This window comes from Colossoma macropomum, unplaced genomic scaffold, assembly GCF_904425465.1.
Source record: "Colossoma macropomum unplaced genomic scaffold, Colossoma_macropomum, whole genome shotgun sequence".
NCBI classification, from domain to species: Eukaryota; Metazoa; Chordata; class Actinopteri; order Characiformes; family Serrasalmidae; genus Colossoma; species Colossoma macropomum.
In genome coordinates, this window is record NW_023494807.1 from 7,167,166 (window position 1) to 7,180,204 (window position 13,039).

Sequence of the window (13,039 nt, forward strand, 5' to 3'; positions counted from 1 at the left end):
ATTTTCCTTACCAAGGATGTTGGAAAATACACTGAAAATGGATGATGTCGCAAAAGTATTTAAACGGCATTCCATGTTCACGGAAACAACAGAGTAAATACGCATTCTAATCACAGAGTCTTTGTATGTTTGGAGTCTGAGGATGGCACTCTGCAAGGTTAGTGTCAGTTAGGCACATGTGGGGTCAGTACATTAATCTAAGAGGTGGCCAGGTGAAAGGTAGAATGCAGCAAGCAGGCCTACCTGACGGTATGAAGGCTGCCTGTTGATGGAACTGCATGTTGGTGAGAGCCTGTTGGTACTGGAACATGCCAGTGTTGAACATGGCGGTGGCACCGTTGGTTTTTTCAAGTGCAGGTCTCTTTGGTAATGGAGGCAAAACTGGTGGTATCCCCTGTCGTCCAGACGGAGGAGGATGAGAGGTAGAGAACAGAGAGAAGGGAGAGTATGTTAGGGATAGAAAGTTTTATGGTAAACAAAAACTTTTGTCAAACAGCAAGCAAGCAGTGGCCTAGTCTGGACCTCACGGTGGTTTCAGATTTAATACCCACATAAGTGAAGAGAAATGACAACACTGGCAAAGGATACAGTACTACATTTACTTTTGTAAAGCAGGCATTGTTTTAAGTGGTGGAGCTCTCATTAAATGTGTATATCAATTTAATAACAATAATAATAGACAAAGATGGTGTTAACAAAGAAATCTGCACTGCTAGCTCCATGATAAAGTTCAAGCGGTGTTAAATCTCTCCCCCCTGCTATGTGCCCACCCGTTCCCAGAGACATGCAAAACTAGAAACAGTAACGTTCATGCAGGATACGTAGACAAAACATTAAGATAAGTCTACAGTCATGCTACGTAGATATTTTAATAAATATAAATTACCCTTACTTGTTCACGCCCTGTATCAGTAGAGGTGATGAACTGACTGTGGCTAACAAGTCAAATATTATATTTTCTTATATATACATTTTGGTATTTCTTGATTTATTGATTTGAAGTCTTTTACGTTTGCTAGCAAAGTTAGTCTAATCCTTATATAACATAATACTGGCCGACTGAATGTGGCACAATCAATTAATCACCCCTTCTATAAAATCTTGCATATGAAAAATCAAGTATAATGTTTTAGTTCAACAAAGTTTCTACAGTAGAGCTACATGCCAAGCTAAAAGGTGAAAGGTCATAGTACCAGGTCAAAGGTTGCCTCGAGGGGTCGCTTCAGTGATTTGACAGCCGACTGAGTCTTAATTAGCAGGCAGCGAGCACATGATGGCAATGGGCCAATGGGGATCAAGCGCATTAACATAAACAGCAAGCAGAGGTGCATCATGGGGGCAGCAGTGCAGTTTGGGTAGGTGAGAAAAAAAAACAAAAACAAAAAAACAAATCATCGGAATGCAATATACAACAAATAACAAGACTAATGCATGCACAGTAATGACAATTAGTTACTGAGAGGACTACTCTAAGTGTCATGTAAAAAGGGTCAGTTACTGCGATAGATAGAAGAACATTATAACAGCCAGACAGGTTCTATCTACTTCTGCTTGCAGAAATGAAGGAGTAATAAAATCATAATCAGCCTCTTTTCCTTCTGTAGAATCATTAGAATGTAAATGTGCTTAGATAGTCTCAGTTTGGCACACAATGACAGGTATCAGTAAAGTGCTCTGTCAAAAAGAAGAGGGTTATTCCATGCTAACTCATGTAGTGTCTAGGTAAGGTCTGGTAGGTCACATGATGGGTTTCTGTGGATTTCCAAAAAAATTTAGGAAAAAACCTCCTTTTAATATAAGCCACTATGCAAAGTTTCAAAACTGTGCCTAAAATCTTTTTTTAGTTATCAAAATTTTAAAATTTGCCACATCAGGTTCTTGTACATTCATTTGTACTAATAAAATGTACAATAATATTAGGCATAACTGCTTAAAAAAAATTAAATATTGACTTGTTATAAAATAATAATGATGGATAAATAATAGATACGAGTAAAACTGAACATACTTTGCTCAAATACAGAGTTTAAAAACAAATACAAAAAGACAAAAGAAAATATATTAATAAAGGGGAAAAATATAAAAAAAAATTGCTGTGCATAAATTGGTTTGCCTTACCATTTTAAATAAAAGCTAAATTACAAAGATATGTTTTATATGTTAATTAAAAATGTTTACTGAATTTGGCTGCTTAATTCTAAAAGAGAACATGTTCCACATTTTCAAATGTAATTAATGTAAAAAAATTACATTTTAAGTTTTATTTAAAAAATGTGCTAATATATTACCACAGTGAGTTAATTTTATGCCAAATATGGAAAATTGAAGGCCATAGGGTGAATTTAAATTTGGGATAGGATAAAGAATGAAGTTCTTTCAAAATGCAGAGAAAAAAAAAACTCTGGGTAAGAAGTCATTTGGTAGGTGTAGCTTAATTAGCTAGGTGTAGCTAATTAGGTGTAGCTTCACATGTTGCAGGCATAAATTAATGATTGAATGATTATGTACCACATAAAATCAAAATTTTACATTTCAGAATTTTGGCATAAAAACTACACCTTATACACCATATACCAGCGAAAGCTCAGTTCAGTTACAATGTAAGCAGTTATAGTCAATATTTAAGACGCAATTGGGAACCTGATGGAGCAAACTGTAATAATTTTAAAAATAATTTTACTGTGTACTCTAGTTAGCTGTAATGGCATCATACATTATGACATACAATATATGGTCAAAAGTATGTGGACACCTGACCATCACACCTATGTGAGCTTGTGGGACATCCCATTCCAAAACCATGGGCATTAATATGGAGTTACGTTCTCCTGGCATCCAACAAAACACAGATTCTGCCAGATAGGGAAGCGTAAATCATCACTCCAGAGAAGACGTTGCCTTTACACCACTTTAGCCGACGCTTGGCATTGTGCATAGTGATCTTAGATTTGTGTGCAACTCTCAGCCTAGAAAACCCAATTCATGAAGCTCCCGACTCACAGTTCCTGCGCTGATTTTGCTTCCAGAGGCAGTTTGGAACTCTATACTGAGTGATGCAACAGAGGACAGGCAATTTTTTATGCACTTCAGCACCCAACGGACCCATTCTGTGAGATTGTGTGATCTACCACTATGTGGCTGATGTTCTTAGAAATTGCACAAACTGGCTTGTGACAAAGGTGGCATCCTATAACAGCACCACATTTAAAATCAATGAGCTTTTCAGTTTGACCTGTTCAACTGAGATTACATGGCTATATGCTTGATTTTACACACATTTAAGCAATGGGTGTGGCTGTAACACCTAACTCAAGCTTTATGATTAATGATTACCATTAGGTGTCCATATACCTTTGGCTATATGACATCTGCCATAACACGTTTATGGTATGGTTATGTCAGTGTTATGTAATCGCATTCAAATAAAGTGTTACCAGACCTGTTTTAAAATATTTGGCACAGAGATGTCACTGCTACTGAATCCAGTCTCAAGAATCTTTGAATACACAGATCTTACAATTATAACACAGTTATAACAGTTGACATAGAGGGAAGAGTGTTAAGCGGACACACCAGTCAGCTTTTTTGGCATATTGGCACATATTGCATTACCTTCACTGTAGCTTTTGAGCAATTGGCGGTTGCCGGGGTTGCAGTTTCTGTATGGGACAGGGGGAGGGGCTAAGAAGGGAGGAGCAGGAAGAGCCTGAAATGTGTGCTAAGGAGCGGGCAGGGAGGTGGGAGGGGGCCTCGTGTATGAGTGGCGTAGGGGCCGACCTACCATGGCGGCGGCCGCCGCCGCCTGGTTGACCTGGTGCTGGGCGGCTTTGATCTTGGCCTGCAGGTGCGCCGGCGGGTGGAAGTACTTGCACTTCTCGCGGGAGCAGCGGCCCTTGATGTAGTCCATGCACACGGTCACTGTGTTGTCGTTGGTGTCGATCATGGTGCTGTCGGCTGGGTGGGCGAAGCGGCAGTCGTTTTCACCTCGCGTGCAGTTCCCTCGCTGGTACTCCCGACACACCTGGGAGGTGGAGAGAGAGACAGAGAGAGAGAGAGAGAGGGAGAGAGAGAGAGAGAGAGAGAGAGAGAAATCCATTTAAATACTTTTGTTTAAAGGGCCTTTATCACAGGAATTTGCTTTGACATAATTCTTATGTAAACATTGTTACGGGTTTGTCATGGTTGTGATGTCACAACCATTATCACATGTAAATGGCCACACATTGAGTGACAGCCTACACTTAGCCCGCTTAGCCTGTTTATCACTGCTGAAGTAATGTGGAGTGTTGTTACTGCAGAGAGCCTATATTGGAGGTTGTGGAGAATATCCTACTTTTTCCATTCTCTTGCATATTTTTCTTTCTGATGCCCATTTATGATGTTTGTCATAATTCATTTTTACATGACCATTTCCAACCTCTCAAACAGGCTGTTTTTATTACCATCCTTTTAGGACTGATATATGTAAATAACTTGTTCTGATTCGCTGGACTTCTTTGTGAACAAGATACAACACAGGACAGTCAGTCAGAACAAAGGTAACAGATCCTTTATTACAGCTTCCATTCTTTTCAGACTTGCTTTCAGTTTTTTTAAAAGAATCCTACAAGGTTCAGTCTTAGAAGTTGAGGTTGAATTTTCTGTCTCTTATGATCCAAAGAATCTCAAACACATTCAGTGATGTTGATGTCTGGACTCTGATGGGGTGGACAGTCCATTGTTCTGAGAACACAAGCAGCCTCTGTGTTTGATTTCAAGCCCATAGTGTTTTAGACCAATAGAATTGTCTTTGGCCTACCAGGTGTTTCAGGTGGTTGTTAGGAATTTTCTCTGTTGCTTTTAACACCTTATTTTCCTTTCTCCTTTCTTATGCAAGCGGACTCCTCATAAACATCTCTTAAAATTAAGTAACTTATACTTAATGGCTATTTTGACTGGAAATTAAATCAATGAAGGGTGGTCTCTGACTTTTGCACAGCACTGTATATAATTAATAACAATGTATAGCAAACGTTTGGATTAATACCTGAATAGAAGGCCTATAGGAGGGGTGGACAACCTTAGGCCTAGAGTTTAGGGTAGGGGTGCACAACTCCGGTCTTGAAATGCCAGCGTCCGGCACACTTTGGTGCTGTCTGTTAGTCTGTTAATCTGTTAATTGCCAGGGTTAGTGGGTGTAGGGGAGCTACCCAACTGTGCTGGACACCGGCCCTCCAGGACCAGAGCTGTGCACCCCTGGGTTAATACACAAACAGGTATTTACTCATTTCACCCCGTAGGCCAGTAGGGGGCGGTCACTGCCTGTGCAGCCTGATAGCATTATATGCAGGCAAGCTCCACTCCTATGAGCAGCGAGTTTACCTGCGAGACATTATCCAGACAAATCCTCATAAATCACGAACACAATGCGTGGCGGCCGTGCCGCAGCCTTGGCCCCGCTGCATTTGGTGCAGCATCACAGAGACTCTCCAGACACACTCAGTCTGGGTGAATCATACAGGTGGGGGTACAGGGTCTGGACAGGGGGAGTTTTCTGCTGGGCCTCAGTTGGACCTACTGATTCAGAAGGAGTCGCCCCCCCCACCCTGTGGTCAGGCCAAAGGCCAACGATACAATGACCTGACCCTGTCGCCATGGTCGCCACCTCTCCCACCATTCATGCGCGTGAGTGACGGGCAAGTGAGTGCTAATGAAATCCACTGGGCACTGGCTGCTTTTTAAAGAGACGGAGGCAGCCTTGTTGTCAGGCAGACACTGCGAAAGGGGGGGGGGGCGAGCGAGATATGGCGAGAGATGGAGAGAGAGACCAGAGATAGAGAGGGAAAGCACACAGAGCCAGATAAAAACAATGAAGAGGGTCAGGAGGCTTTTGAGAGCATTCAGAGAGAGAGAGAGAGAGAGAGAGAGAGAGAGAGAGAGAGAGAGAGAGAGAGACAGAAAGAGACAGAAAGAGAGAGAAAGGGAGAGAGAGAGAGAGAGAGAGAGAGAGAGAGAGAGACCTGCCAGAGATGGGGGGATGGAGAAAGACAGGAAATGGAGAGCAGAAGAGAGTGATACAATACATCTGTCTCTATGGAGATGCGGCTGGCGTTCCAGATGGAGGCTCCTTCCCATTCGGGCTCTATTCACGTTTAGCACCGTTGGCACACGCGAGCTTTGTTTTTGGCACAAAAGCTCAAGGAGAGTGATAGACGAGACAGGGAGGACGAGCAAGGTTCTTTTTCAGTCTCCCTCTCTCTCTTTTTCTCTCTGTCGTTCTCTTTCTTTTTCTGCTTCTCTTTTCTCTCATACACTTTGAGGTTTTTCTCCTTCTTTCTCTCCCTCTCTTCTTACTTTGTTTCTTTCTTTCCCTGCTACTCTCTCCTTTACTCTCCCTCTTTTCTTTCTTTCTTGCTTTCTTTCTTTCTTTCCCTGCTACTCTCTTTTTCTCTCTATTTCTCTTTCTTTAATTTTTTTCTGTTGCCAACTTTGAGGCTTTTTCTCTCTCCCTCTTTTTGTCTTTCTTCCTCTCTTTCATCTCTCTCACTTTTCTCTTTCCTTTTTTATTTTCTTTCACTATCTCCCCCTTTTTTCATTCTTTTTCTGTCTATGTCTCCTTTTTTCTCTCCTGTTTTTCTTTCCTTCTCTTTTATTCCCCCCCTTCTCTCTCTCTTCCCCTCTCCTCTCTCACCCCTCGTCTCTCTCTGTCCTCTTCTTCTTTGCTTTCTCTCTCTTTCTCTCTGTCTTCTTCTTCTTCTTCTCTTCTTCTTCTCTCTCTCTCTCTCTCTCTCTCTCTCTCTCTCTCTCTCTCTCTCTCCCTCTCTCTCTCTCTCTCCCCTTCAGTATGGGTTGTAACCGCCTGTTGCTCTTGTTGCTCTTGTTGGGGCCTCGACTACAGACGACTTGCTTCAGCTGCACTACGATGTCCTGAACTGCTGTAGATTTGTGGCACTGAATCAAACCTACTGATCTCCTGGTGGTTCTGATAAGCAGAGTCATGCAATACTATTGAAATATTAGACTGACAGTTCTAAAATCCCATCTCTTATAAGAGTTTATTTCATTATTTCCCCTCAGAGACAGGGAGATAAGCTCTATCCAGCAAGCTATATTGACTTGCTGTTTGGAGAATAGCAGATAATTAAAAGCCATTCAAAGGCACAGTATACGTGTGCCTGCATTTGAGTGACACTCAAGCAACTAAAATAGGACTGTTCTATTTCTATTGGGTATTTTTAGCGAACCCATATCTTGGTGAATTAGGCTAGAATTATATTTTGCCCAAGATGGTTCAATATAGTTGACTGTAGTGCGGTCAGATGCATTTAAATGGGGCTCTGTAGTCCCAACAGTCCTATTTGAATGATATTACTTTGCAAATGATATATACGGGAATACTTCAGCATCATGATTATGAACGCTGGGACGCAATGTTCATAAGCTGAATGGTCTATTCATGGTCTAGCATTAGCAACTGGGTTTGCAGCATTCATTTAACCTTATCATAAAGCCATTCCATGAGGTCCTGGGTCTGGAAAGCTTAACCCTTAGTGGTGAAGAGTTATTACTTTTATTTTGCTGTAATATTACAGAATACAGTAAGTATATTTCAGTTTATTGAAAACTGTTTTGATCTAAAGACAATTCCATGTTAATGAAAACCAAAAAAAAAGCATTGAAATGTTTCCGATTTGTTCCATCAACAATTGATTTTCAAGTAACAAAGTCTGTGTACACTGACTTCAGTCTATTTGACTGAAAGTCAAAATTAGTGTTTGGCAAAATTAAATTCATACAACAATTAAGTTTTTGAGCATAATATCTAAAGATTATGAGCTCCAATTCTTCAGTTTTATTAACAAACATTTCTCACTGGTTAAAACTGGTTAGTCCACAGATCTTTTTCTACTTATTCAGTGCTCTCTACAGCAGGTTGCTAGATCCAGCAAAAATCAGCCCAAAGTTTGCTCAATAGCTGAAGATTTCAAACAAGCAGCAAAAACACAAACCTGGCAACCCTGACATCAGAAAGTATACACTCCTAAAAAGGTGGTTATTCAAGGGTTCTTAGTAAAGTGGTTCCATTTGTAACCATGAGTTCTATATAGAAGCTATTTCATGCTTAAATGGTCCTTTACATGGTGAAATGATGGACAATGTGTTTTACATGGTTCTATATAAAACCTTTTTGAAAATGGTTCTATGTTGCAACAAAAAGGTTCTTCTGTTGTTACAATCTTGACATTGTTACAATAGCAGAACCCTTTTTAGTACATATATAGAACCCTTTACAACACATTCTCTATCAATCTGAAGAACCATTTCACCATGCAAGCATGAACTGATTCTACACTCATAATAACAATGGTTCTTCAAGCGTTCTTTAGTAAAGAAAATGGATCTATATAGAAACGTAACACACAAAGAACGCTTTGAGTGATTAAAGGCTTCTTTGCATCATTAAAAGGTTCTTTAGATTGATGAAGAATGTGCTGTAGATGGTCCTATATAGAACCCTTTTGAAAAGGACTCTATATAGCACCCAAAAGAATTCTACTGTTGTAACAAGCTTGACATCATAACTATAGAAGAACCCTTTTGGGTTCTATATAGAACACTTTTCAAAAATCTACAGCACATTCTGCATCAGTTCATGAAGAACACTTTCATGATGCAAAGCACTCTTTAATCATGCAAAGGGTTCTTTATGTGTTCATGGGTCTAAATAGAACAATTTCCTTTACTAAAGAACCCTTCAAGAACCATCTTTTTTAGTGTGTAGGTAAGCGTGCCCTGCCTGATCATAACGTGCTTGTTTGGCATGAAAAACTCCTATGATGTGGAAATCTCACATATAGATGGAACTGAAATATCAATAATAGACATCTTATTAATCCAGAAATTTTTGTATTACAAATTTCATTACATTGTGACTTACATATTATATTACATCAACTTTGGATTATCATTCTGTATCTACAGGGCCGAGTTGGCACTTTATCTCTTTATTTTCATGTCAAAAAATGACAAAAACCCTTTTCATGACGATAACTTTGCCTCGAATTCAACTCCTAATAAAATGTCACGGATTGAAAGTTTAGAATCCAAACTTTTGACAGACTCTCTTTCCATGAGCAGAAACAAATAATATTAAATGAAGCCATGCTTTTATTAGCGCTAGCGCTAACGGCCTCTTCTAAGGGTTAACGACGCCAGTCTGGTCTCTACTTTCTCACTTCCAACATGAGTGATCACGTCTAACCCACTTCCTGTTGATCTGAACTCGATCTTTTTCCTCCGAGTCTTGGCCCCACTTTTAAGCTCCTCCCATCGCTGGCTGCTTCTATTGCTGGCCGTTGGAGACCTCGACTGTTCAGCGCTAATTAGCAAGCAGCTCTACACATCTCCACCCACTTCCCGGCGGTTTCCTCTGCTGTTTTGCCGCCAGCCATCCCCCTCTCCCCTCATGCATAATGCAGGAGATTGACTTGCTGTCCAATTAATAATTATTGGCAAACAGAGCAGGGGGCGGAATTAGCAGAGCGTTTCAGATTTATCTCCATGATGACTGTTGAGGAAAAAAAAAAGAGTATTCAAAGAATAATGAGTTGTTTTGCCAGTGTTTCAGTAGTGTGCACCATTGTGCTACGATCCAACATGAGGATCCACACATCATCCCTCCTCTCTTTGCTCAAGAAGTGCTTAATGAAGAATTTATGCTAATAGTGTATGCACGCCCGAACCGATGGATGTCTATTTAATACATAATTAAACTGAACAAACAGAAATTGTTTGAACAATGCTTAGGAGGCCTTTGATTCAGCCTGTGTTACAGCACCCGTTCGAACGGGTGGGATGCCGTGAGTAACAGGTAGTCGAGAGGAAATTGCTGCAAGACGCTTGGAAGAACACTTCAGATGTCCGTAAAGCGACATGAACAGCAAGCATGATGGGACTAATTGCATACCTCCAATTACAGCTGCTAATAAACAACCACAGTGTACGAGTCACGGAGCTATGAGTCATAGAGTTAATCTGACTTTGCCTGCTGGCCCTTATTTCCATTCTGATAATTGCTGCACTTTTAATTGATATTTTGAAAAACTAGGCTTTAATCTAACCAAGAAATTGAATGAAATCACTGCAGAAGTGGGACACACTGAGTTTTTCAACCGTTCTCGGTAACAACTTTGATTCTGAATCCCATGATGTTGAACCAGCTTACCTGTTTTAGCCATAAGGGTGATTTAAGTTCAAACTGCAGTTTAAAACTTTTGCACACTGACCTGAAAATGTATCTCACTGTTAGAGCAGCAGCAAAATGACTACGATCTTATGAGCCGCAATGTGAGTGCTGTTCACAAACACTGTTCTCAGTCAAATTCTGAAGTGATATGTTCTTTAGAGACTGCACTGCACCACACTTCCCAGCTTCCCCTGCTTTATCCCCAGTGTTGGGGGCAACGATTTACAATGTGAAATGTTAGAGCGCTCAGATTACTTTTTTAATGATAACTACTAATATTATTATATTATTTTATTATAAATAATATTATTTTTATGCAATTGGTTACGTTTACCTCCACACATTCAGGCCACTTACATGGGCGCCTCCATGAAAGTGAGTACTGTTAGCAACAGGCTAACCAACTATAAACTTTAACATTTATGAAGTATTTATCTTCTCAAAACATCAAACCTTATGGCCATTATAGATTTAACAAACTACTGTCTCTGTACGTTGACTGATCTAAAGCAAATCTCATTTCAAATTAAAGAAGTACTACTTTAACCCTATACTACTCTATAACCAAAGAATAGCTCAGTTTGCATTGAAACTTTAAGTTCTATTTAAGTTCTAAGCTATTCTTTGATTATAGAAGTGTGTAATAAAACTTTGGAGGCTCTATTGGGCCCTGGCTAAGTAATGGGTTAATACTGCTGTCGGTGACCTTATGCTGAATTTGAAGTTGAAAACACAGCCTTTCTGAGTAGGAATTCCCAGTTAGGGGGTGTTTTCTTTATTTCACAGAGGCTGGAAATTCAGAGTTTAAGCTTTTGTCAAATACAGCACTCAGAACTTTTTCAAATGAAAGCCCTCCCTTTTTCTGTCATTTCCCTAGCTCGCTTTATTTTGTTTTCATTTTAAAACTCGAACTTAAACCATGAAACAGAAATTTATGAATGATTCCCGGTGGGACGTGTGCTGACATTTTGTTGTGTAGCCAAATACAGTATTACTGGCTAGGTATTGCCAGTTAACAAGTCAAAGACGATAGCCTTCTCAGCTTGGGAATTTAATTTTGTTTCTGAAGAAAAAATCACCTTTAGTTTCTTAAAAATAGAGTCACTGCCAAATCCACCCACTAGCTAGGTCTTCCCCTATTACATAATGCTTTCAAGCTGGCAGGGTGAAGGCTATTATGTCTCTTCCAGAGCACATAAACTAGTACCACTACTTAATTTTTTCAACTACAGCTAATGCAATGTCATCAACCAGCTCAACAAGCTTGGAGGAGAACACTAATTCTTTTACGCCAGCAACAGACCACCATGTTGGCTACTATAGCACTGACTGATGGGGGAGAGGGAGGACCATTCTCCCACCCAGAGAGAGCGAGGACAGTAATGCTCTTTTGGACTCTTAGCAACGGATGGCCGTGGCATCACTTCCAATCACTGCAGTGTCCTTACAATAGGGCCAATGCTTAGATGACTGTGCCACTCAGGAACCAAAGAACTTGAGAAAGTAAAAGTGCTGCTTCTCCAGTAAGCAATAACTCAAAAGTATTCTAATGGGTTTCTTTCCTAGAAGATAATGCTGTAATGACACGACTTACGTCAGCAACTGTGGTTATGTTGCAACATCACAAGATATTTTTTAGAGTATGGATGCCTTTATAAAGAAGTGGTACCTCCAGCACTTGAATATCATTTGATAAGGATGACATACAGTGATATAGCTTTGCCTCATGTGCTTTAGAGGGGCGCATATCTAATTAACTTAATTAGCTTCTTACGTCAAAGGGACCATAAAGCCGCTTTAATGTAATGCTGTGGGTGCATTGTTCGCCACAGAACATACACTGTACGTTCAGTTTAGTTCAACTAAATTCAGTTCCGTTCGTTTCTTTTCCATTCCATTCAATGTCCAAAGCATTGTTCAAAAGCAGTTTAACACAAATGTGGATCCAGACCCCTAATGAACAAGCTGAGGGCAACTCCCTAAGGAACCAGCTAAGAGCAACCAACCTTTTGGGTACTTGAGTAGTGTCTTAGCCACTGTAACAGTGCTGTGAAAAAGTATTCGCCCCCAGTTTTGTCTATTTTGGCATATCTGCCAATCCAAATGGGTTCAGATCCTCATATGAAATGTAATAGAACTCAGGATCCAAAGGACTTGAGAAAGTAAATGTGCTGGTTCTCCAGTAAGCAATAACTCAAAAGTATTCTAATGGGTTTCTTTTCTCAGTAGATAATGCTGTAATAACACGACTCAGCAACTGTGGTTATGTTGCAACATCACAAGATATTTTTAGAGTAACATTCCACAATACTGTCTACCAAACCTGATCTGAGTCCTCAGGAAACCTCTCGAACTAGAAAAGAGCAAGCAAGAAAACTGTACTATGCTGTCCTGTTCCTGAGATTAAGAACAGCAGGGAGCATCTGAACGTACCTCCAGTCGGTCTGTCCTCATCAGCTTCTGGGCTGCGGCGGCAGCTGCAGCGGGCACAGGGGCGTTGGGACTGCTGGTCACTAGTACAGGGGCGCTGGGGAGGATCTCGGTGGGCACCAGGCCTGGAGACACTGGGCCCAGATACGGGTTAAACGCTGCTGCGGCCGCTGCCGTGGCGTTGGTAGCCAGGCTAGGCGTGACGGAGAACATGGGCTGCAAAGGTACAAAAGAGTCTGAGGTTAGAGGTCGAACTAGACTGACTGCTTTCACTCACTGGCCACTATTAAAAACATCTTCTTCTAATGAAGTGCTGGTTTGAGACTGTAGCCCTATCTAGACACGCAATGTATGTTAGCCATCCTCTAGCCATTCACCAATGTT

The 13,039-nt window shown here is 40.7% G+C and overlaps 1 protein-coding gene across 8 annotated transcripts in view; it reads right to left on the reverse strand.

Annotated features, from left to right (window-relative positions):
• The window catches only part of LOC118796750 (muscleblind-like protein 1), a 167,741-nt gene that overhangs the window by 16,524 nt on the left and 138,178 nt on the right, over window positions 1-13,039 (reverse strand). For 5 of the 8 annotated variants that reach the window (XM_036555846.1, XM_036555847.1, XM_036555845.1 and 2 more), the window contains exons 4-7: window positions 12,659-12,871; window positions 3,782-4,021; window positions 1,194-1,247; window positions 244-394 (exon numbers count right to left, since the gene is read on the reverse strand). In XM_036555846.1, the coding sequence (XP_036411739.1) occupies window positions 244-394; window positions 1,194-1,247; window positions 3,782-4,021; window positions 12,659-12,871 (658 nt within the window). The remainder of the gene's footprint in view (window positions 1-243; window positions 395-1,193; window positions 1,248-3,781; window positions 4,022-12,658; window positions 12,872-13,039) is intronic. The other 3 variants (XM_036555849.1, XM_036555852.1, XM_036555850.1) reach the window with 1 other exon arrangement.